Source organism: Phodopus roborovskii, unplaced genomic scaffold (genome assembly GCF_943737965.1).
Source record: "Phodopus roborovskii unplaced genomic scaffold, PHOROB, whole genome shotgun sequence".
Lineage (NCBI taxonomy): Eukaryota > Metazoa > Chordata > Mammalia > Rodentia > Cricetidae > Phodopus > Phodopus roborovskii.
Window position 1 is genome coordinate 629,013 of NW_026125052.1, and position 26,231 is coordinate 655,243.

The 26,231-nt window shown below is 47.5% G+C and overlaps 1 protein-coding gene across 3 annotated transcripts in view; it reads left to right on the forward strand.

The window, feature by feature from the left end:
* Positions 1-1,947: 1,947 nt before the first annotated feature.
* The window catches only part of Hnf1b (HNF1 homeobox B), a 52,410-nt gene continuing 28,126 nt past the window's right edge, over positions 1,948-26,231 (forward strand). The window contains exons 1-4 of one of the 3 annotated variants that reach the window (XM_051181586.1): positions 1,948-2,685; positions 7,304-7,503; positions 12,756-13,020; positions 14,558-14,793. In XM_051181586.1, the coding sequence (XP_051037543.1) occupies positions 2,342-2,685; positions 7,304-7,503; positions 12,756-13,020; positions 14,558-14,793 (1,045 nt within the window). In that variant the 5' untranslated portion in view covers positions 1,948-2,341. The remainder of the gene's footprint in view (positions 2,686-7,303; positions 7,504-12,755; positions 13,021-14,557; positions 14,794-26,231) is intronic. The other 2 variants (XM_051181522.1, XM_051181613.1) reach the window with 2 other exon arrangements.

Here is a 26,231-nt window from a genome sequence, read left to right on the forward strand (position 1 = left end):
GGTGTGTGCATGTGTTGGGAGGAGAAAATGTGTTAACACCTGAGTTTTGAGATAGAGGGAGGTTTGGGTGTCTAATGGCACACACTAATTAGAACTACAAGTCAAAGCTGTGTTGATAAGTAGACAGTGATGATGGCTTTTTAATGCGTTTTCCTGGCTTAAGACAAACTGATGACCATTATTCTTATGATGTTGAGTAAGAGACGGGAAACAAGGCTTTCAGCCTGAGACATTTACTCTGAACATTTCATTATACTGCCTGAATGGCACTAGGAGTCAGAGAGAATCACAAGCAAGAGGCAAGAGTCTGTCACATCACAACAAACTAGAAAGCAAGAAGGTGAAGTGAAGGTTCCCACTTCTGTGAACTTAGAACCCCTTTCTTAGAAAAACAGTGCTAGGAGTAAACGCATGAACCCACCCCCTTCGGAGGACGGATGATCCTATACTGATCTCTGCTCTGCCTTTCACAAAATCTTCACCCTTGCATCCTGACTCAGAATCCCCGAGTCTGCTCACCAGGAGGTCTGATCCGGTGCCTAGCAGATGAGGGCTGCGGGCCTCTCTTCTCCCTTGTGAATATTCATCTCTACCTCTGACCTAACCACAATTTCCTCCTAATCCGTTGCGTTTGAAAGTACAAGCAGTCAAGAGACTGTACTTAGAAGTTCTTTTGCTCTCCTGCTGGTTCGTAACTTCTGTCCTTCTTTGCCCAATTCTTCCAAACTGATTCTGAGAACCCTGAGCTTCCAAAGGGTTATCTATATTTTATCCCTGGGAAGTGGCCTCCCATCTTCACGGACTGGAAAGTGTGAACAAAGATGTCAGTCAGCTTTGCGCAGGTGATCTTCCTCGGGGTCTACACCTTTCCTGCAACCTGGCTATTAGGAGTATATTTCACAAACGAGGGAACGGAGGTTCAAAATGGCCTCTGCCCCGGGAGCTACTACTGTTTGTGGATCTAAGCAGTCTCTACCCCTGCAGGTCAGATCCTAGCCAGGAGGTCTGGGTGCGGCCTGCGCCTCCTTTCTTCCTCTCCGGGTCCCTGGGGAGATGTGGCAGAAACTCCTGCCGTGCTGAAAGGCTCATGGCTTCCTTCCGGGCCAGATCTGGGTGAGTGGGGGGAGAGTTTCTTCAATGGCTCTGGGGGTGCCTGCTTTAGGTGCCATGCAAGACCACCGCCACAGTTTACTAGCGCGCGTCTTTAACTCCAGCCACCGGTATCGCGGACCTCCTAGAACTAAGAACCAGAAAAAGTGGGTAACACGCAGCTGGGACAGTCGGTCCAGCCACAGGCCAATCTAAGCATTCATCGGGGTCCCCGCAGACCTAGTTTTGCTGGTAAAGCCAAGGTGCATTTATGTTCCGGGTTTAGGCTAAAGAGCGTGCCCCAGGTGTCCTGCTCCTCCGGGCACAGCGGAGGTCGACTTTCGCTACTCACTCTGATCATAAATTAGTCAGTGGGAGCCTCTTTTTCAAGGGTCCTCAAAGCCTCTAGCACCCTAACTTCGCGATCTGGGCCGGCTGCCCTGCATATCCAAACTTACCAGGCCTGGCTGAGTAGGGCCTGGAGAGCAATAACAGAGATGAAAACAAACGTGGCCCCTCCAATTCGTTCTAACCTTCCCCAGAGCCACACTCTTCCTGGTGCCCATTCCCAGAGGGTAGGACTCTTCACCACCCAGCTGCATTTCCAGGGTTGCTACCTGAGGATATCTTAGAGACTCTCCTCCCTTCTCACCCTCCCCTCACTCCCCTCTTCCAAGGCACCCCAACTTTCTCCAGCTCTCTCACCTGAACCCCCGAAGCGCAGTTTCTTCTTTCTGGACTAAAGTTGAACCCGCTGCCAGTGGAAGAGCCCCCTACCCAACCCCCACCCAGCCTAGGCTGCAAGCCACTTGCTTAACAAGTCCAAAGGTCAGCTAAAGTTTGGCTGATAAACAGAATCGGTAGAGAAGATTTGGAGCCCCCCAAGGGTGAGTACAATGGGCTCTGGCAAGTCCCGATCCTGGCCCAAGTCTCTGGCTCCGCTGGATTGTCCCTTAGGCTCTCCCACTCTCTCGGTTTTTCCCCCTCCCCGCCACCATTTGCATCTTGCCGAAAGCCGAGCCCTTCCCACTCATTTGCATATCTTATATGGCCTAATGGTGGCGATCATGGCAAGTTAGAAGTTTTCTGACTCCTCTCGGAGGAGACTCCGGGACCCTGGGGAGTAACAGGTGTCTGGAGGCTAAAGGGTGGAGGGGTTCCAGGACTTGGGGTTCTCTTGTAAAACTCCCCTCCACCCTCCTCTCTCACACCCACCCATCCCCTCACACCCTTCTTTTTCCGACCTTGGAAAATGGTGTCCAAGCTCACCTCGCTACAGCAAGAACTCCTGAGCGCCCTGCTGAGCTCTGGAGTCACCAAAGAAGTGCTGATCCAGGCCTTAGAGGAGTTACTGCCGTCCCCGAACTTCGGGGTGAAACTGGAGACGCTGCCCCTGTCCCCCGGGAGCGGGGCGGATCTGGACACCAAGCCGGTTTTCCATACTCTCACCAATGGCCACTCCAAGGGTCGATTGTCTGGGGACGAGGGCTCGGAGGACGGGGACGACTATGACACCCCTCCCATCCTCAAGGAGCTGCAAGCACTCAACACCGAAGAGGCCGCGGAGCAGCGGGCAGAGGTGGACCGGATGCTCAGGTAGGCAGCAAGCGAGGCGCTGGGTACGCCCCGGGCCATCCCTATGCCCCGGGTCCCTGGCCCTGCGCCGGAGGGGTGTGGTGCAGACTATTCGCCCACGAGCCCCTCTCCCATGGGAAAAATCCCCCGAGGGTGCTCCGCTTCTCTGCTAACAATTGAACCAGTCCCTCAAACGAGTGACCTGGAACCTGAGGCTTCATCTGCCTCTACCTAGGCCGCCGCGCTGGACACAAGCACCTTGTTGGTGAAGGTACCCAGGCGCGAGAACCGAAGGTACAAAACCTTAGGTCACACGACTAGACGTGCTGGTGGGTGCGGTGAAACAGCTGTGAATTTCTTAGGACTTTAAACTTGTGCTCTCACCCACTTCCAAAACCTCAAGACACTCATTTCTCCCAGAGACCTGCAGCTCTTTGCAGAGAGGGTCTGGCAGCATCGGTGGCTGAGGCCTGGGAGGCAAGTTCTTTGGGTCGGGACTAGATTTGTAAAGCGGAAAGTTTGCTGTAGGGTCACGATGGATCCGTGCTGGGCAAAAGAAACCACGAATGAAAGAAAGAGAAAAGTTGGGTTACATGCTCCTAAGGCTCCCTCGCCCCACTTTGTGGAGCACCTGGTTCCAATCTGGGAAAGATGGGCGTGTACGCATCTTACTACAGACACCCCTGCGATCCTGGGGGGAACTGGCACGCTGGAGGTCTATCGGGTGACTGGGATCACTCGCACTGGCCTACACTTTGACAGCTAGTTACTAATTATCCAAGGAGACAAGTGATTCCCTTAGACTACACGTCTCTCTGGAGCCACTTGGCTTCAGGAAGGAGCCCCTCGCGTGGCCTCTGACTCTTAAGCCCCGAGGCTTCAAAGTTTCAGAATCCAGAGTGAATGTCCAGCCTGGGCGGCTCAGCTCTCCTCGATCCGGCAGTGCTCATTTGGGTTGGGATATGACCTTGCATTTGAATTTGCGCTTTGGGAACCGTGCGGCTTGCCCTCTAGCCAAGGCAATCTGCAGGACTTCTAATTTTGTTTTTTAATCCCCTAAAATCCCTAAAATGTCTTCTTTTGTCTCTTTTTTTGTTTGTTTGGTTGGTTGGTTTGGTTTTTTTTTTTTTTTTTTTTTTTTTTTTTTTTTTTTTTTTTTTTCTCTAATTCACAAGCTGGAGTTTCTTCCCTTGCTGTTTCTCCATGTGTCGGTGATTTCTCTCCGGCCGGGTTTAGGGGCCTGGATGGTATCAGGAGTAGAGGGAACGGACTGGGAAGCCGGGCCCCTCCGAACGACTAGGGAGGCAGGGTGGTAGGGAGGTTGTCCTGGGCCCGGCTCGGCTACCTACCATCCCGTCGCCAGACCCCTGGGGCCTGGGTCCTTATTCCAGGCTGCCGTGTCCCGCCGACTAGTTTGCCTCGGAGCCCCAACGGGAGGCCTAGTGCATCTCTCTCCTGCGGTCCCCACACGGTGCTGCACACAGTGGAGATGTAACATAAACTGCAGCACGTGGAGTTGGGGTGTTATTAATTTATTCCTATAAATCATCAACAGAAAGTACACAAAGACCGTGATTAGGTTGAAAAGAGAGGCGGGTTATTCATTGGTGAAGTTGTAAACTCGGCTTAGAAGGGAAGGAAATCAAAACGCAGGAGGGGGTGCTCGCGGGGCGCTGGGACGGCACACGTACTACGCCGCAGGGCGCGCCCCCCCAGGTCCCTGTGCCACTCCGGGAAGCCAATTCCTGCAGAGCCCCGCAGACTCAGAGCCTGTCCGGGTCGGCGGTCTTAGGACTTGGCCCTTCCCTCCCCCAAGCTGGTGGGGAGCAAAAGGAGAGCAGCCCAGACTCTAGCTGGGGTGAGGACCCAGGACACACCCTAAGGTTTTTGTCCCTTTCACAAGCTGGTGCCGCCTTCCCTCCCCTGACCTCCTGGAGCTTCCGACTTTATTAAAGTAATTTTTCAAGAAATTGCTAGCGACTCCCAGGTCACTACGCAGACGGCAACAGGGTACCAGGCACTCTCTCCCCTCACCCAACCCCCCTTGTTCCCCTGTAAGACAGAAAGAAAAGAAAGGTGTGCGGGGGAGGAGGGCCACTCGGTAGTACGCCTGGACGCCTTCACTCTGGCTGGAGAAGCCTGGCCTGAGAGGATGGTTACACATTGTAGTGTCCCTGCAGTGAGTGACCGCCGGCCAGGGGCTGAAGTGATCCCGGCATTTAGCAGAATCAATCGCCACCTAGGAAGCAGGAACCGAGGCTCTTGGCCCTCGCGGCTGGGGCTCAAGGCTTCTCTGCATTGGGACAGCAAAGTCATTGTTGAGGAAGGAGCCGGCCCAGCGGCGGACAATGTGGCCACTTCGGGCTGGCGTTTGACACCTGCTCAGGCTCCAAAAAAGCCAACTTCTACTGAGTTTATCCCGGTGAGGAAACTATATTTCCCCAAAACTCCTTACCGGGGCCTCAGAGCTCTCCTCAAGGAACACGCGAGATAGACATTAAGGGGTCTGAGAGGTTTAAAAAAGAAAAAAAAAAAAAAAAAAAATGTAGCTACGCCATCTTACCCCCAATTCAAATCTTCTAATTCCGGGCCTGAAGGTTTTGTCTCAACGGTTTTTGTGTGAGTTTTCTTTTGATTTTTGTTTTGTTTTTTTCTTTCTTTCTTTCTTTCTTTCTTTCTTTCTTCCTTAACCGTTTCATTGTTGAGTTAATGTCCCCCTTTGCACAGAAGCATTCATACTTAGAACACACCATTTCACTAGGTTTCTTAGGCACGCAGAATAACAGGTAAAACAGTTAAACAAAGGGAAACCGCCCAAGTGACCTGTTAAAGCGATACAGTATTAACTTTTAAAACCCAAATACTGTTTTATCTAACTTTTGGAGCTATTGTTCGTACTGTTAGCAATATTTTTCTACTCTAAAGATATCTTTGGAAATGTTAGCCAGCAACGAGTGTTTAGACGGTCATTGGCATTTATGTGGTTATGTCTAAAATGTTGATTGCCCTGTTTTTCTTTCGCTCACAGTGAGTTCGCCAGGTGTGACAGTGGAACGCATTTCCTCTGCTTTTGTTCTCATTGCTTCGTTATGTTGTTTTACATTATGTGCCTTTATAAATGCTTGAGAAATTTGTTAACTTGTGTATAAATAATGTGAAAGTTTCCATTTCTCAAAAACATCTCTTTCAAAGCCTGCCTTCTCCCGAACCCAATAGCCAAGGCTTGCTGAAATAGTCACAATGCAGATGCCTAAAATATCTCCCTTGATTGCTAGATATTTTTAATACATTAAGCAAATTAATTGATTTTACAGGTACCATTGAAAAATAATTGTTTTACCACTGTGTCTAATTTGGTCTCAGCTTTAACACCAGTTTTTATTGTTTCATCTGAACCCAATTTTCTCTCTCTCTCTCTTTTTTCCTTCAGGTTCTATTAAGCTAATATATATATCAACACGTAGTCAAAGACTGTTTCTGCAACTCCATCAAATAAATTGTACATATACTTGTTCCTTCAAGACTTTTGATCTGTGCCCTCTGTTTTACCTTCTCGGTCTCTCAATTTAAATGACAGTTTTCATTCTAAATATTCCATTTAACAAGCAAGAAAGAATAACAGTGAGGTTGGAAACATTCTAAATAAAAAAAGCCTCGATGACATCCCTGTGCCTTGTTTATAATGACAAGCTGTGCCTGTGTTTGCAAGACATAAGACTACATTCTCAGTCCAAACTTGAAATCCACAGAATTGTCATCTCCCAGGCAGCCTTTCTGTATCAGAGAGACAATCGCACAGGCAAACGGGGCATTGAGATCATTAATGTCTCACTCCCAAAACTGAAATTACTATTCTTCACTACGGTCTATTTGGGAGGCAGTCCTGTGGATAATTAAGAAACAAAACAAAATAAAAACAACAACAAAAATTTTACCTGCTTTTGCAAGTGTCCAATTCTTCAACTCGAGGGAGCGCTGCCATTGTATTTGAGAACACTTTTTTAAAACTCCAAGAACAATGTAATATTTGGCTACAAAAGGAATCACAACTATACAAATGTTTATGAAATAACTCAGTTTGACTTCGGGAGGTTTCTAAACACATCAAACAATTTTTTTTAAGCATCCAGGCACTCTTTGAAAGACTCATTGCATCCCAGGAGGTGGGCACACAGGCCCACTCCTCCTTTAACAGACTGGGCCTTCTTTTCAGAAGGAGGAAAATGCTGGAGAGGTTTAGAATGAAACAGGGTGGATTGAAAAACTCATTTGGCTCCCTGGAGAATCAGTTTGGCCAACTTGGGTCCTAGCACCTCCACTTCCCTGTAGGGCTCTTGTCTTTAAGTCTCTTGAAATCCAAAGTAAGCAGAATAAGGCTTTTTATTTTCCGTGGCTTGGGGGTGGCAAGTGTGATGGGGGTGGGAGTGGGCTTAAAGATGAGGATTCTCCTGTGCCTGTCTCAGAAGAAAAAGCTACATCTACGCCTCCCCCATGTTGTTTTCTTTTAGCCATACACCTCTCACAGTTGTCATTTGGACAAGTGGAGAGAAATGTGAGGATGAGTTTTGTATATAGCAGGTGAATTATTTTCCCCTGGGCATTTCCCACTGGCACCCTAATCGTCTGCTTATCTGTTTAGTGAGGATCCTTGGAGAGCTGCCAAAATGATCAAGGGCTACATGCAGCAGCATAACATCCCCCAGAGGGAGGTGGTTGATGTCACAGGCCTGAACCAATCCCACCTCTCCCAGCACCTCAACAAGGGCACCCCAATGAAGACCCAGAAGCGAGCTGCCCTGTACACCTGGTACGTCAGAAAGCAACGGGAGATCCTCCGACGTAAGTGTTTTAAACCCATCTCTGCGTCCACCTGCAGTGACTTTTGCCATCACTCTGACCCCAGTTTCCCCTCCATCCAGAAGGCCTTGTAAAGCAGTTGGCAAATATAAGAGGCTGGCAGGTAGTGTGGTCTTACTGTTGCTGCACAGTGGGTTATCTTGTATATTCCTCTCTCAGGCAGCCCCTTGTCCATAGCTAGTAGCACTGAAAATCCCTTCAGTGTAGACAGTGTACCCTGAATGTCTTTAGACCTTCCTTTCAACATCCCTTTCTTTGTCCCTGATTGACATATGGACACAGGTCTGAGTTACCGAGAAGACATTACATAGTGGTCAACAATATTGATTATCATTATTGTTATTTCCTCCCCTCTGGAAAACGTACAAACAGCTAGGGGTTTGTATAGATAAGCAGAACCTTACCCTGATCCTTGAAAGGGGTGGCCAAGTCCAGAGACAATTTAAAGCACTTACCCACATTTACCAGGATTAGAACTGGGGCTTAGCTGGGAGTGGCTCTATCTAGGAAAGACATCCTTTCTGTCAGAGGCAGAATACAGTTAAAATGTCTGCCCTTGGCAGGCAGATATCTGTGAGTTCGAGACCAGCCTGGTCTACAAGGGCTAGTTCCAGGACAGGCTCCAAAGCCACAGAGAAACTTTGTCTCAAAAAAACCAAAAAAAGAAAAAAAAAAAAGTCTGCCCATGGAACCAGTTTTTTATTTTTCTTACATATTTAATTTTAATTAGGTATTATTAGTTTGGAAGAAATTATTAAAGGAGAATAGAAAAAGATTCTCATTTTGCAACAAGTTGCCCACACAATAGGTTATCTCACACATGCTTCACGAAACCACCAAATTTACCAGATTACCTTTGAAATGCTACTACCATCTAAAAGTCATATTTTGTTCAAATGTCATCAGTTATTGCAATAATGATGCTTACAGTGGATTATCTGTGCAGAGTGGCATGTGGTGGTTTGCTGATCCAATTCTCATCACTTCAGGGTTTTTGTTTGTTTGGGATTTTGTTTTTGGTGTGTGTGTGTGTGTGTGTGTGTGTGTGTGTGTGTGTGTGTGTGTGTGTGTTTTCCAAGACAGGGTTTCTCTGTGTAGCCCTGGCTAGCCTGGAAATCACTGTGTAGACCAGGCTGGCCTAGAACTTAGAGATCTGCCTGCCTCTGTGTCTCCAGTGCTGGGATCAAAGGTGTGCACCACTATTCCAGGTTTATTTCAGTTTTTAATCCAAGGTCTCTTTTCTGTCCCAAGATTCCTTCCACCCAAGAATGCTGAGAAGCCTGGGTCTTTAAGTTGAGGGGATTTGAGTCTTGAGCTGTTTTTGTTGGGGGAGATCATACTTGGCCATTCCACTTGAACTATTTGGACCCAGCCCTTTATTTAGAACAGTTTTAGCTTCTGCCTCTCTATGTCCAGCCCCCACCCCACCACTAACAACCCCTCCCCAATTCAGTCCCCAGGCTATGAGCCTTTATGTCTTTGCCAACATGTTCATCCCCATCATTTCTTGGTAGGATTCCCCCCCCTTTTTTTTTTTGGTTTTTCCAGACAGGGTTTTTCAGTATTTTTCAGTATTGCTTTGGAGCCTGTCCTGGAACTAGCTCTGTAGACCAGGCTGGCCTTGAACTCACAGAGATCTGTCTGCCTCTGCCTCCCAAGTTCTGGGACTAAAGGTGTGTGCCACCAATGCCCAGCTTTTCAAACTGCTCTTGGATTTGTTTTTTCTTCACACTGCTCCAGAATGACCATGTCTGTGTTTATTGTGCCAGTGTCTTTGGGCAGAAAGACCATCAGTGGCAGGAAAGGTTTGGGGCAGTTGTCTCCAGCTGAGATGAACTCTGGAGCTGGAACATTGTGTGGACAGAGTAGAAGCTGCAGCGAGGCTACCTGCTGTGTAGAGGGCTTTGTCCTTTAAAATGTGGGCTCACTGCCCCTTGTATGGATGATATTTAAGGGGTTGACCCCCTGATATGAAGCAACTCTTCAGTTCCTGCATGCCTCCAAAACACGCTCAGGGACCACAGTCTCCAAAGGTTAGCAGTCAGGGTGGTATACACTCAGCTCCTCCAAGACAGACAGAGTGGAAGACACTGGACCATCTAACAAGATGGAAGTTCCAGAAAGAGTCTCGGGATACTCAAGAGGGGGTCATTGACCAAGTGGATGGCAGTTGCAAGGGACATTTTGTTCAGTGTTACTGTTTTTTGGGTTTAAAGTTACAGGAGACAGAACTTAGGGACATGTTCCTCCTCCTGTAATTATGCACACACCTTGTCATGTCCTAAGCACTATGCTAGTGTATAGTGTAGGGTACACAGGTCCTTGCCTCTGGGGACTTATACTCCCCTGAAGGAGGTGAGAAGCTTGAACAATTAATGACAACTGCTTTCCAAGTGCTCTTTAAAAGGCATGCATTGGGCTGCAGAGCGATTGTAATATCACCTGGAGAAATCCAAGAGGACTTACTGGAGGAGGTAGCATTTGTATAAAGTCTTAAAGGATAAAGAAAAGACACACCAGTATGGGACAAAAATTGGGGAGACAAACAAAAAAAAGACCAAATGAATGGGTTGAATGGAAAGAGAAAGAGGAGATGAAAATAAGACAATACATAAAAGTACCTTGAAAAACCAAACTAATAAATGGTACTATTCAAAGGTTTTGTCTATACATGTAGAACTCTCTGGACTAGCTCCCAAGCTTAGGATGAGTCTGCTGGAGCAAGCATTCCAATGTTGTTTTAATGGGTATCAAACATTTTCTATTCCATTTAATTTAAAGAAAGTGGAAGGGAATTGATGGTAGCTGGAGGGCCTATGGGAGTCTAGTTATTCAAACACTGAGTGTGGCTAGGCTAGGTCCCTGAGGTGTGTAGGTCCTGACTGACCCAAAAATGCCCTGGGTTCAGACCTTGTGCAGGCTGCTGTCTCCCAAAAGAGCAACCCCATACAGGGGGCTGCATGCAGCAAAAGCCTCCTCCACTTCAGTCAGATTTGGGGAGCTTGGGGCTTTGCTGTTTGGGTGGCTAGGAGTAGTTGAGCATCCTTGGATATGTCACTTTCCACTCTGAACTTCAGTTTCTTTATCTGCTGTTGGAAATAATGACACTTCTCCCGTAGAAAGGCTTCAAGAATTAGGCAAAGGGTTACGTGTAGACGGTGTTGGGCTGTAGAGATGGCCCACTCCCTGTAAACTGTATGACATGTGTTCATTTCAAATGAAAAATGTCAGATGAGTCCCAGACACTTAGGGTTATCGTCACTGACTTCAGCCATTACTCACAGGGACTCTATAGATACCATGCAGTGCCCACAGGGGGCAGGGGAGATGTTAAATAGTCCCTTCCCCTGCTGCCCAGGGGACTTCTGTTTCCACCTCAAGTGACAGCATATAGAAAGATGCTGTGAAGGCTGGGGGATATAAGGACTGAAAACACCTGGAAAAATCTGACCTTGGGAGGAGTTATCATTTTCTCACATCGTCCCAGAGGCGCCCATGACATCCAGCTTTGACATTTATCAGAGGCTGTTTCTGGTGACTAAAAACACAGTGGGCATCAGCGCAAACAGAGCCCTAAGGGTGGTTCAAGGACCATCTCAAATCAAAGGCTCCAGTGACAGAGTTCCATCCATCCCCCTGGGACCCTAAGTCCAGACTGGGTGGGAAGCCTGCCACTTTCGTGGGATGGGCCAAAATGGAAGCAAAGGGTATGAAAATCCATGAAAACCCAGGTGTGTGGACTGGAGGCACTGGGACTGGCTTGTGGAGAGGTTCAATGTGTTGCAGTAGTATGGATCTGGGATCCAGTTGTCCGAGACTATGCCACACCCAGGGACATTACCATAGGGTTCCGGAGGTTGTGGCTGGACACTCCTAGAACTGTGAGTGACCCTGGGAACTGAAAAAGGAAAACACCAAGGTTCAGAACATGGGGAGCAGGGCCTAGGAAATGTACTTGTTCTGTGTCCTGCTCCTCTGTGAACCCTGCTCCATTCAGGTAGGAGGTAGAGAACAACATAGTTCCCTTCTTAATAAAGTGGACATCAAAACTCATTCCAACCATATCAGACAGGCTGTCTTCATCTTTCATTCCTTTGGTGACAAATAGACTGAAGGTGGATCTGACAGGGCTAGGTGTTTCCTTCCACCTTTCTCTAGCCCCTTCGGCGTCATTCTTAGAAAGGTCCTCTGTTTTGGACTCTGCCCTTCGTCTTACAAATTGTGAGAGCAAATTTAATGAGCTATCTCCTCATTAAAGGTCCTCTGGGATACACACATACACTCCCACACACATATACATGCATACATGACACATACCACATACACACCACAAACACACATGCAGAATAGCACCACACAGAGACACCTTATAAAACACACACATACACACAAACTATTGCCTTTGCAGTCATACTAGAAGCCTAAGGAACATCTTTTGTGGATACATCTTTTGTGGATAAATTTCAAAGCATGATTTTAAAGGCTTAGGGTTTCATGTTCTTTAAAAAAACCTCACGTTAGGATACAGGTGCCCAGGATAAATGAGGAGCAAAGGGTGGGAGGGAGGTCTACACACAGCCTCTAAATATAGTAGGTAAGTGTAAGTTACAGCTTTGGACAATTTTCTCCTGGGGCTGAAACTTGACTGGGCTTATTCCTTGTCATCAAAATAAAAGCATTCAGAGCCATGTGATGGTGGCATATGCCTTTAATCTCAGCACTCGGGAGGCAGAGGCAGGTGGATCTGAGTTTCAGGACAGCCAGGGACACACAGAGAAACCTTCTCTTGAAAAAAAAATCAAAATCAATCAATCAATCAATCAATCAATCAATAAAAAAAACAAAACAAAAAAACAACAATTAAAAAAAAAACAAGCATCCAAAACTCAAGAGTGTCACTTAATGTCAGAAGGTCATTGAGTCAAAAGAAAAGAATTAATTTTCTCAAAACACTGACTTGGCTACATCTAAGCTCTATCCAAGAAAGGAAAGGGTAGCTTTTCTGGGGACACAAGACAAGCAGGGAGGAGCCTGCCATAAGGTGTCCCCTCTCTATCCCCTCATGAAATTAGAGAAAATTGTAAAGTTTAAGGGAGAGGAATCAAGGGGTCTTTGTACATTGAACCATCTGTCTGTGTCTGTCTGTCTGTCTGTCTGTCTGTCTGCCTGCCTGTCTGTCTGTCTGTGGAGTGAAGGCTACAGGCTCTATCAAATCTACTCCTTTCTCTTTTCAGAGTTCAACCAGACAGTCCAGAGCTCTGGAAATATGACAGACAAAAGCAGTCAGGATCAGCTGCTATTTCTCTTTCCAGAGTTCACTCAACAAAACCAGGGGCCTGGGCAGTCCGAGGATGCCTGCTCTGAGCCCGCCAACAAGAAGATGCGCCGCAACCGGTTCAAATGGGGGCCCGCATCCCAGCAAATTTTGTACCAGGCCTACGACCGGCAAAAGAATCCCAGCAAGGAAGAGAGGGAGGCCTTAGTGGAAGAGTGTAACAGGTAATACCCGCAGACCGCTGGAGCAATCAGGGGAAGGATCCCCGTCAGTCCTGTGACATTGAGACATCTGTTATTTTATTAATTAATAGATGTGAGAGACATCACAGGAGTACTTCTTCAGGAGCCACAGCATATTTTAGTATATTAAAAACTCCTAGGAGGACTGGCAAGATGGCTCAGAGGTTTTCAGCACTTGCTGCAAAACCTGACTGCCTGAGTTTGATCCCCAGAATCCACATCTTGCAGATTGTCCTCTAAATTCATCATATGTGTTGTGGTGTGAGCACATGCATGCTCATGAACACACACACACACACACACACACACAGCCTGTGCAGCATTGTTGTTTGTCGATCATGGAGTCTCACCTCTATGAAATACTAAATTATTATTTCCATATGTGATTATTTTAGGGGAGATTTCTAAAAGGTCTGACATGGAATATGATGCTGGAGAGATGTGTTTCTGCTCCATACAGTCAACATCAAACTGTCCCTTAGCTCTGGTCTCCTCTAACTGTATCCCCATTCGCCCGGAAAGAAACCGGGGCCTGGCACAGGTTTTATGAGGATGATTGGCATAGTGGCACACACCTGTAATCCCAGCACTCAGGAGGCAAAGGGAGGAGGAGGATAGAGAATTTGAGGCCCCTCCGGACTTCAGAGCGGGACCCTATCTCAAGCAAAACAATAAGGAAATTTAGAGGGACAGGAAGAATTGTTTGGATCTGTTTGGTCTGCTCTGTCTACACTGACTCAATAGACTCCGTTCTGTGTGTTCTGTATGTATAATTTAAAAAACAAACAAACAAACACTGGTAGTTCTTGGAGAACCCTTTGACCTCATTCTTTCTCTATTCTCTTTCATTCCAGTTTTGACTCTCTAGAGCGTTTGCTCCTTGCTCTGGCAGAGGCCTGTGGGGCCTTTGCTATGTCTCTGAGTTGAGCATTGAACCAAGGAAGCAGCCTGGGTTTGACACAAGATCTTTTGCTGTGTCCAAGAGCATAGCTTACAGTGGGCTAGGGGGTTTCATTGGCGCTCATAATCAGAGACCTGTCCTCTCTGTCTGCCTCCTTAATGACCCCGCCCCTCTCCACTAGCTCTTTGCTCCAGAGTCTGAATGTGGAATCTGGATTTCCTGCACCCTCTTGGGGTATCCAAACCCCCAAAGCCCAGATGTCTCTCATAGTGCCAGGAAGAGACTCAGATAGAGCCAGCAAAGGACTCTCTGCCTTTGGTGAGGCAGTAAAGAAGGTGTCAGGAAGCCAGTCACTGGGCCTTCTCTTGAAACTGCTGATCCTTGGCTTGCCCTCATCTAATAGCAGCCACATAGGGGCCTAAGCTCAGCCTTCTAGGTAGCATAGCTTACTCAGGGCCCATACTTCCCTCCAGCCCTTTCAGATACTGTGAAGATGCTTTCTCTGGATGACCTCCCTCCCAGCCTCCGCTGATCTTCAGCCTCTGCCCTAACTGTATGACACACAATTCCCCCAGCCACCTCACTCACCATCTCTCCCCTCCCCCCCGTTCTTTGCAGGGCAGAATGTTTGCAACGAGGGGTCTCCCCCTCCAAAGCCCATGGCCTAGGCTCCAACTTGGTCACAGAGGTCCGTGTCTACAACTGGTTTGCAAACCGCAGGAAGGAAGAGGCATTCCGGCAGAAGCTGGCCATGGATGCCTATAGCTCCAACCAGACACACAATCTGAACCCCCTGCTCACCCATGGCTCCCCTCATCACCAGCCCAGCTCCTCTCCTCCCAACAAGCTGTCAGGTAAGTGGAGACCCATGCCTTGCATTGCCTCGGAACTGTCACGGCCCTTGCCAGCCTCATTCTCTTCATGGTTGAAATGGCCACAGACCAACTTTACCCCCATTTCTAGAACATTCTCATGAGAGAGAAGTGAGTGCCGCTGGTCAGGTCTCCTCCTACTCCTTGTTCAGCTGCTTGGCCCTCAAGGAGCCCTTTGCCCTTTTCTTCAGTCTTTATTCTCTCTGGGTGGTTGCTGACTCAGCCACCCAGATTATCCCCAGAGAAGGCTGCCTTTTCAGGGTGCCAGGTCCAAGCCACAGGCAGGGAGATCACAGTGATGTATCACTGGTCACTATGATGGAGAATAGCATGCTGGCCACCTTCTGCCGTGCCTGCCCATGGCCTATCTGGCACTGTCTAGTTTCAACAGGAGGAGCCAAGTGAAGGGACGCTTGGGTGGCAGTCTCTGCTGTGCTAAGTAAGCCAGGATTAAGATGTGATACATCACTTGAGATCTTCTGTGATGAGCTGGCTAAGGAGTTTGTACCATGTACCAGATCAGAATATCTCTGCTGTGGGGTTTGAATGTGTCAAGATGGAAACCTATATCCTCACGTGGAAAAGGACCCCTATATGCTAAGCACTGTGTCAGCCATGTCTTCTTCTCCTGGGACTTAATTCTCCTAAGAAAGTTAGCTTACCAGAATGAGGAGGTGCTTATGGATAGTTGTTTGGTACCTGTGCATACCAAACAACACTGCTTCCTGATCTGAGAGGAAAGGCTTGAGAAAGGAAAGCCAGCCATTGTCACAATCTCTGTCCTCCCAAGTCCCTTTCTCCTCTCTCCTGCAAGTTACCTTTTTGATGGGAAAGGCCCAAGAGTTGGGAGCTGACCCATATGTTGGGTAATCCAAATCATCAGGACAGGGTCTGAGTTACCAAGTGGGTGATAGGCAGGCCTTTGTTCCATGCCTGCCACTTACAGGAGGCACAACCTAAGACCTGAAATTGGCCATCGTGAAGCCTGGGACTGGGCTGGAGTTTCTCTGGACCTGCTATGAGCTAAGGAAGGACTCAAGATGCCCCAAAATAAAGTTGGCTTATTCATGAGAGGCAAAGAAGCTGAGGGCAGTGAGGGGAGCAAGTGTTGGCCTGACCGCGAGTCACTTAACCCCTTTACAACAATACAAAGCAAGGTTTAGTGGGTAGGTGGTAGATGGCTCATGGCCAGTACTGAGTAGGACTGGAGCATTCGCCCACCATGGTGATCGTGGAGCTAAATCTGGAAGCTGTGGGGGGCGTGGTTGGGGCAAGGATCATTGTTGAGAAGACAATGGCTATTGTACTAGGACCTGTGATCTCCACACCAAAGTCAGGGAGCCCGCAAGCCAAACAAAGGCTCAGCAGCTTTCTGACAAGCTGGGGTTGTGCTGAGGTCACCACAGGGTCGCTAGCTTAGGTTCTCTGTGCCCTGACTGGAAAGCCAGAGAGCTAAGGCAGCAGGGCCAGGCATTAGGAACAGCACAAGGGCAGGAGACAGTCTCAGACGGGCATCTGGGATGGGTATGGTCCACTGAAAATAGAGTCTCTTGGGTTACACTGAAAGTTTGGACCTTTATGAAAATTGAGAAGGACAGCACCCAAAAGGACTTCAAAGAATGAAACAGCGGCTCAGAAACAGATAATCTGTCCAAACTCACACGATGGTGATTAGGAAATGAATCTGCTGATTCTTGCAACATAAATATGCATCAAATGCTAATCAGGTCCTGACAATATAAACTGGGGACATAGCCTCATGATGGAGTGCATGCCCAGCCAGTACTTTTAAACAGGGAGAAAAAGGAAAATGCTGGGGACACAGGGCCCTGCATCCTCGAAATTTTATGCCTTGTAGGAAGGACCTCTTGCCAGCATGGAGTCTCCAGAGTCAGCTTGGGCTCAAGGTTATCTCTTGGGGACATCATGAGTGGGCTATTCTAGGGAAAGAGTCTACAGCTGTCACAGGGACACTGGATATTTTCAGTGGCTGTTTAGGCCTTCATTTTCATTCAACGTCCATCAAGGTAGTGTTTGACTACCCAGGAACTAGATTCTCTGAGTGTCATTTTGAAACAGTTCTAAGTAGACAGGTGATGCATGTGACTAACTCACATAAGTTCTGAGTTTTCTGTGCATCAAATGGATGTTGGGTGCCTGTGAGGATTAAATGGGTGGGCCTCTGAATAACCACCTTTCCCCACAAACCACAGTGAGATCACTCCTGTCATCTCGGTATGGCAGAGCATAAACGAGGTGGTGGGAACAAGGGCAGGGGAAAGGACATTAATCCCGAGAGGCAGTAAGACCAGGTCTCATCCTGGGACTGGCAGGGAAGTGACCACTGTGCTCTGTGACACTAGAATTAGAACCCTAGATGCCCCTCTGAGGCTGTCAAGATGGCTCTAGGGCTTTCCCCAAGGCTGGTCAAATTTGGGCTGCAGAGCTTCACTATACCCTCCCCAGAGTGGGACCTCCCAGGTCCCTGACCATACCAAAAACCTGGAACCTAAGACTTTGAACCAACACCCAGTATCAGCACTGATTATCTCTGTCTACCTACCTACCTACCTACCTATCTGTCTGTCTGTATCTTGCTCACTCTCTCTTGTTCTCCATGTGCATGTATGTGTATGGTGTGTGCATACACATGTGTATGCATACTCACATATGACTTATGTATAGGCACACACACTGTGTGTGTGTGTGTGTGTGTGTGTGTGTGTGTGTTTGTCTAAGCCATGGGGTTAGACATTCCTGTAGACCACTAGAGATGCAACTGTATGGGCACACACTCTATGTGTGGGTGCGTGAGTGTGGTGGTGTGGTGTCTAAGCCACAGGGTTAGGCATTCCTGTAAGCCACAGGAGATACAGTGCAGAGGAGGCTAAGAGAGGAGCAGGAGGTTGACGTCCAGTGTCTGTCTTGATAGCTATCTGACTCACATATTAAAGCAGGGTCTCTTACTTGAACACAGAGTTCACTAGATTTACTTGTGAGGTTACACTGGATTTACTCTAGCTAGCTTTCTTACTCTGAGGAACCCCTCTATCCATCTCTCAATGTGCAGAATGACAAACAAACCTTATGCCCACCCAGCATTTATGCAGGTGCTGGAGTTCCCAATTCCAGTACTTATGCTTGCATCGAAAGCACTTTTACCCTCTGAGCCATCTCCCCAGCCTCTAACTCTAAGGCTGAGCTGGGGAGGGACAAGACCTCAAAGTCCAAGCACCTTGTTCTACACTGTCTCTTCTCCAAACCCCAGCACCTGAGCCAGGAGGTCTGGCAGCACCAAAGAGAAGACCCTTCCCTGAGAACCCTTTTCCTGGAGAGTTGAGCCTCCTTTCCTTATTCGAGTCCCTTCTCTCCCAGCCATGCTTACTGCATGTGCCCCACTTGCCCAGGGTGACCACAGTGTGACCCTGGTCCTGGAATGTCCCACACAATAGGGATGGCAGGAGGAGCATTTTGCCTCTGTCAGCGGCCAGTTGGTTACAAGGTACCCTACAAACACAGTCAGCAGAATCAGCTGTTTTCAGCCTTGCCCCTCTTTGCCTTTACAATCACACACCAGCATGCAGCCAGGGGTTGTCATGGCTTTGTCTCCCTTATGCATGCTTAATTGACAATTAAGCTGGGCTTTGAAATAGCCTGGCTGCTGCTGCCGGACCTTCATCCTTCCAGTGAGTGTCACAGGGGCAACCTTTGTCTCTTCTTCTTGGGGGCCTAAAGTTACTGTAGCAGGCTGCAGGCAGCCATTTATCTTCAGACTTTAAGGCCTTTATCTGTTGCCCTCCCCATTCCAGCTTTGGCCAGCAGGAGCTGTCCCTGGTTATAGGGCCCCCATGACAACCCGTTCTGGGGCCATTGAGCAGACCGGGAGTGATGGCCTCTACCTCCATTCTGGAGCTGAATCAAGGAAAAGGCCCCCAAAAGGTCAGAGGGCAGGGCTGTGGCAAGAAAAAGGAGCTGGTTGGAGACTGGTGCTTGTATTGATTGGCTCAGAGGAGGAAGGAGTTGTGGGATGAAAGCTGGGCTAGCCTTCGCCCAAGACTGGTATCTGCAGCCTGCTCTGGGTGGCCATGTCCATTGTATACCTTGCTCTAGTCTAAGTCACCTGGCTACCTCCCCAAGGAGGCAAGGGAGGGTCACCGGGTCCCCCATCAGCCTTTGCTCTCCCACACATGTCCTCTCTCTTAAGAGATTTTTTCAAGAGGAAATAGACACTTGTTCTTCAACAGAGTCAGTGAGTCATGGAAGGGAAAAGACACCTCCCTAGGATGAGTTTTGGATCTCTGGGCCACAGACTAAAAGGACATATTGTTTCCGTGGCTACTGTTTTCTCTTGCCTTTGAACTCTGTCCCATCCTTTCCCAGCCCAGCAGACCAGATTTCCCTGACATGTGTCAGAACTTGAAAACACAGTGTCCTGCCTCTTCTAACCCTTAGTCTCGCATTGCAGCATCCCCAGTGGATGCAGGAATCTAAGCCCATGGCTTAGACAAAGCAGATTTATTCTTAGTCAAGGTAAAATGGGCTGGGTAGCTGCACTTCTCCATGGCACAAAAATATACTGTACCCAAGGAGACCTCAAGCATACCCAAGAGCAGGACGGAATGAAGATGAGAAATTGCAAGGCTTGTGCTGATTCAGCACTTCCTCAGTGCCAAGCCTGTGTGCTTGGTCTCATTTAACCTCTCCCGAAGTGTAGGCAGATGGGTGTTATCTGTATTGATATCCCTGTTTGTCAGCTAAGGGAAGTGAAAATGTTTAGAATATGAGTAATTTGCCCAAGTTCATAGTCAGCAGTGGAACAGGGACAGGTTTTAACCTGTAATATACTGCATATGAGAACTAACACACACACATAGAGAAAGAGAGAGAAAGAGAGAGAGACAGAGAGGAAGAGAGAGAGAGAGAGAGAGAGAGCCCCTTCTTCTATACTTCGGCTGTTCCTGTCTGAATGACTCCTGTCTGAATGACCGAGATAAGGTAAGGAGACTCAGGGCCTAGCTAGTTCACTGTTTCTTCCCCAGCCACTGCCCCTGAACAAGGTGAATTCTGTGGAAAGAAATGGAGGCCTCTCTTTCTGTGTGGGGATTTGAACTGCCCTTGCTTTCTGCCCTGTCTGGGGCACTAAAAGCTTTAACAACTTAATGGGGCCTGTGAGACAGGGTAGGCATCTCAGCTCACCTCTGGGAGCCCCACCCCCTCCCTGGGCAGCAGACAAGAGGAGGGGGTTTATGGGGGCAGCTGTAAAAATATTCATCTCAGCAGCAAAGGTCCCCAGAGTGAATGAGCCAGCCCTATTGTCCCCTAGGAGGAGGAGAGACAGAATCGCCTGAAATCCTGGCGCGCTCTAGCTGTTCAGAGGTGCACAGGGCTCCAATGTTCCGCTTCTTAGGGACTTAATCTGACTGCCATTTTATCTCCTGAATTTGAAAGTCATTTTTATCGTGTGGGTATCACTCCCATCAACTCCTACTAGATTGGGGAGGACAATCAGGATATTAATGAGATTAAGGGGTCTAGTCTTAAAGGCATTCTGCTGTCAGCCCCTGGGGGCCAGTCTTGATCTGCATACAAAGACACATACAGGGCACTGGTGGGCTCTGGACTCAGCACAAAGGGACCCCCAAGGGATAATGAACTCCTATCACCTGAAGAAGCCCACTGGTTATGCCTAAGCCCTCTGAAGGATCCTTAAAGGATTCGAGGACTCCTTGCTACCACCTCCCACCCACTCCTTCCGCCCCCATTGCCTCTGAAGAGGAAGGAAGCTGCCAGGAAGCATGGAGTCCAGCCTGAGGCTTATGGGAGAAGTGCTCTTGGAATCTGTTTGTGAGATGTTTGATGGGAAATAGCAGAAACTTGGAGGAAGTGAAGCACTAGAAGTACAGAGAGAGGCAGAGATCTGGGCCAGGACCTTCGAAGCCACCTGCTTAATAGAAGGCACAAAAGCTGGCTTACTGCTTCTATCCACTTTCCAACAAGAAGTGAAAACACAAATACGGAAGGAGGGAAGTGTGTGTGTGTGTGTGTGTGTGTGTGTGTACACATCTACACACATAATATGCATACATACGTGTGAACACATATGTGTGTATTTTACATATAATATTTATACTCTACATTAATATGGTACAATCTACCTTCAAAATAAAGTCAAATGAAGCAATCACTCCTAATTATCCTGGGATGTTCACAGGTCCTCTAGAACACATTCAGGCAACTTTTTGAGTAAACAGCCAAAAAGTGAACAGTTTCTAAAGCTGTATGACCTCAGTCACAGCCATTCAGCTCTGCCTGTGTAGCAAAAAGCAGCCATAGCCTTCCTTATGGGATCTGAAATTTGAGTTCATGTTATCTTCACATATCATAGCATATTCTCCTATGGATTTTTTCTGACTATTTAAAAATATAAAAACCAGGGCCGGGGGGCTGGAGAGATGGCTCAGTGGTTAGGAGCACTGGTTGCTCTTCCAGAAGTTCTGAGTTCAATTCCGAGCACCCATATGGTATAATAAGATCTGGTACCCACTTCTGGCCTGCAGGCACACATGCAGAGAGAACATTGTACATAATAATAAATTATTAGGGGAAAAAAAAGGGCCGGAGAGATGGCTCAGTGGTTAAGAGTGAGCACTACTCTTCCAGAGGACCTGAGTTGGGTTCCCTGTATTCATGTCAGGCAACTCATGACCACTTGTAACCTCAGCTCCAGGGCATCCAACACTTCTGGCCTCTGTGGGCAGAAACTCACACGCAAAATTTTAAAAAAAAATATGTGCATGAACATGCATATGTACATGCACACACACACACACACACACACACACACACACATCTTTCTTGGTTCACTCATTATATAAAAACAGGCTGTTTGGGTCAGCAAAACCCTCAAATACCACCCAGCCCTGTTATGTTAGATTCTCTAGGGAGTCAGGCCAGGCTTCAGTAACTAAACTTTCCTGGTGAGTCTAGTGTGCCACCAAGAGTTGAGAACTAACTCTAACATTTCTCCATATTACAGTGCATGTCCATTACCTGGGATGTATCAAAATGCATATTCCGAATGGGGCTGGGGGATGGGAGGAAGGGCCTGAATTTCTGTCTTTTGGTGCTGGCAAAGGAGACAGCTCAGAGTGAGCCAGTAATGAGCATCTTGGAGCCAGTAGTGAGTCGGGGCCAGTAGTGAGCATCTTGGAGCAACTCCATCAGCAGTTAATCTCCCCCTGTCCCTGACCTTCCTTTGACTGACCACCACCAATCCTGTTTAGCATGTCTTTACAAGTTCTTCTAAATTCAGTGGGCACAATAGAACCATGGGTCATGGAGGAGACCTGAATTCCAACCCTAGGCACGCTTCTGGAGTCTGAGCCTCAGTTTCTCCCTGTGCAATGGGCACACCCACCTACAAATTTGGAGGGGGAAATGTGTATATATACATATATATATGATTCAGGACATAGCAGGCCCTTACAAATATAGGTGGCTTATGCTATTACCTACAGAAGCTGCTTGTGTTGTTATTTTGAACAGTATTTGTTTGTTGTCATTTGGAAGGCGTTCCTTTATTTCCCTGTCTCTATTGGAGATCTTGTTCAATCTTGATTTTTAGAGAATTTGGGTATTTCCAACTGGATGCTCATCTTGGTGTCTGTAGTAGATTCAGTCTGGCCTCTTGTCACATAGAGGGTGTAAGGCAGTTTCTCATCTTCCCCAGGACTGCTGGGTGACATCTACAAGATGTATTCAGCATCCTGGGCATTTCCTACCAATGAGAAGCAGATGTGATATGTTGGGGCAAGGGCTCAGGACTATACATTAGGAGGTCAGGGGCAGCAGAGGATCAAAAGTTTCCTGTACCTAGCAGGGTATTTTTCTTCCTTTAATGAAAGTGGGTATGAATACCCTACTGGTAGGCATTGCTTGTATGTAACTAGCCTATGGAAGCTGCCACTACAGAGAGGGTGGTGCTTTCCTAAGGGAGGCTGCATCTGAGAAGTTTGCTGCCCTCTGTTCTCAGAAGGGAAGCTGACTCCAACTTCAGGCAGAGGAAGTGTAAGAAAAGGAGGGCGGATGCCAGCCTGCAGTGAGCACAGGAAGCCTCAAAGCTCTGTCTCTGACTCAGCAGCCTCCACAGTACCACAGTGAGTAGCAGCAGGGAGGACGTTATCTTTCTAATACTCTGGGGACAGAGGTCAAGAGCAAAGTTTCTTGGGCAGCATACTCTGCATGCTGGAGGCACATCTTGGATATGGGCTTAGGCACTTAATGACTTTTTCAAGAGGAATCTGTCTAATGTGGGATGCCATGAGGTTTGTTGCTTCCAGACAGTCGCTCCTTGGTACCACACTGAGATGGATGTACCTGGAAGCAAGGTGTATCTCTCAAAACAGTTTGAACTGATTCTGTCATTACATAGCAATGTGTTCTCAGATAAGCTCCCTGACTCCTTTGGACCAATAGGGATCCTAATGCCTATATAGGGTTGTTGTGAGGCTTCAAGTGACAGCATATACCCTAGGTCATCTTATTGCTTGGCTAGGAAGATTGAGGTTCCTTGTAGAACTCCTGAGCTGACCAAGGAAGGGCTCCAGGTCTCTTTGGGTTCTTGGTAAGGGTGTGGCTCTGCAGTTCCTATGAACTTTGGTCATCATTTTAGATGTCCAAAACCATGAAGCTGAAACACTGGCAAAATCTGGGGTTCTCAGATTTCTTAGAGCAGGTCAGAGTAATCGAGGGAACTCATTAAACATAGACATGGTAGCTCCACACACAACTATAGGATCAAAATTGTCAAGCTGCAGTGTTACTTGGGTGTACAGCATTGTGATACGAGTCCCAAGACACTTGGATGCACAGCCAGGGGTTGGCTGTCACTCAGTTAGACAGAACAGGAACATTCTGAAGGGTTGACAGCTGGAAAAGGAGAGGCAGCTGTGGTCAGGAGCCCTGAACTAGGATTCAGGGGACCAGAACTACTAATGAACAGGAGTAATATTGGGGGTGGTCATTAAACTTATTGAGGATTCTGGGCTGTCATTACTTGAAGACTGCATGTTGCTTCTAGTCTTGAGACCTGAACTCTGCTGTTTGAAGTATAGAGAGAGTTTTGCCATTGTGGTGTGCTTTATTGTTGGACTCATCATCTGTCTCCCTCCCCCCCCTTTTTTTTTCTCCCTCACTCCATCCCTGTTTCAGGATCTCTGTGCTGTTAGAAGCCTTCCACCTTTATTAGGGACCATTAGGGCTTTACAACATCAGCAGATTGGGTAGGGGCAGTCACAATAAACAGATTTATACTGGGTATAAACAAGTCACCTATAACTGCCAGAGGTTAACGCTTCCGGGGCCTTTGAGTGGCAGTCTGTATAACGTGCCTTGGAACCCTGTCCATTGGCAGGATTTCTTAATCCACACCTGTTGGACTCTGATGGCCGTGAAGCCTGATTGAGTACTTGTGCAGCAAGGATAGGAGCTCTTCAAACAACACCAGCAGTTTGCACAGTGGGCTGGGAGTAAGAAACCTGCAGCCTATCTTTTTTGTTATGTAGACTCCTACTACAAGGCTCGCCTCCCTTCCTGTCAAAGAAAAACACAAAAGGCTCGGCCTTGTTCCCAAAGGCACAAGGGAGGCCTGGGGTGGTAGCATCAACTCTGAGCTGAGCCCTACCTAAGCCTCTGCTGGATTCTTCACTGTCTCTTCTGCTAGGCCTGGAACCCTGATACACACTACTTAATTATGAAATGAATGTTATAGACTTTAAGGCATAAATATGCTCTGCATTGTCTGTCTATTATTCTACTTTATAGTTAAACTGACCATAACATTCATTTTTCTATGGCATCTGCGAATAGTATTTAAAGCTTAGCTTCCCTTTTCTGGAAAAAAATGTCCTGATGCGCCATCTCTGTCTCAAATTTGCAGATAACAAAATAGTGCCAACATTAAGTGCTCCCAGAAACTTCTCAAAGAGCATAGCCAGGCTTTCTCCCTAATCTTGTCTGAGCTTGATTTCTACTGATCTAGACTACAAATGACTTGGTTTAGTTGTACTAGTTAGTTCCATGGTCTACTGATTTAGATCCTTTTATCATCTCTTACATTAACCAATAGTCCTTGGACAAGAAAAGTGTGAGACTGTCTTTCTGAGTTTCCACTGAGTGACCTGAGACTTAGACTCGGTATATCTGAACTTCCTAAAGAGACAGGAGAAAATCTGCCAGGCTCTGAGCAGCTGTCAGTTCTCTGATGATGTTCCCCAGGTGCTCACCTGCTGTCACTTTTCTCCTAGCACAGCCTAGAAGCCAATCCTCATCCATTTGCTCAAGTCTCAGTGTCTGATACCTGGTGCTCCCTGGATCGAGCATCCACTCATCAACTTGCTGGGTGATCAGCATCTATCTGTCATGATGATGCTGATGACAATAGTGATGATGATGGGGATGTGATGGTGATGATGCTGATGGAGCTGTCCCAGTGATGGTGATGAAGAGGCTGGGGTTTGACCAGGCAAACCCCCATTAAGGAGGCAGCTCTAACACTGGTCAGATCTCAAAGGATCATGTCCCTAGGTATTCCCTCCTAGTGGGAGGAATTGTTTATGAATAGGTCACAGTGGAAAAACCTCTCTTTTCTAAGGCAACTTTATTAGCCCTTCAGTCACAATACAGATGTCTGTTTATAGGTCCTTACTTTGTGTGGACACCTAGTGGCTCAGTCTTCTGATTGCTTTATAGCCTTCCTCACATTGCCCAGCCCACTAGGAGCATCAGCATTCTCCCTGTCAGCCAAACCTGGGAACCTTTGTTGCAGCCATATTACCCCTGCCTGCAAAGGCAACCTCACAGAAAAGACAGTGACCCCAGGAGCCAGACTGCAGCAGGATGCTGTCTGCCCCCACAGGCGTTAGACTAACTAATGATGTCCATCGTTAACCCTTCTTAGGTTTTTACCTTAGTTTCTTTTTTTAAAAGGATATTTAAATTACTCATTCTGCCACAGTAAGTGGCCCTTAACCAATCCTTACCTCAAAAAACAACCCAGTGGGTCACAGATAGGTTTACAATTGGAAAATATAAACTTGGGCATCTCACAGCTCTGTAAGGCCTGCGAATCTTCCTTATCCAGCAATAAGACCACCTGGAGTATGTGTTATCACTTTTAAGCTTCACTTTAGAAAGTCAACTTACATTAAAATAAGCACCTGCTCTCATCCCCTTAGAACAGATGTTATGCTTGGGCTGCAAGACTAGAGAACGACACCCCCTTCTCACCCCAGCGTGCACACATACACCATCCATCTCAGCACAACATAGAGCACAACGTAAATGGTGAAGTCTCTGGTGCAGAAGGTTGGTGCTGCATCCCATCTATACCGTCCTCTGATGCCTTCCGACCTGAAATTGCT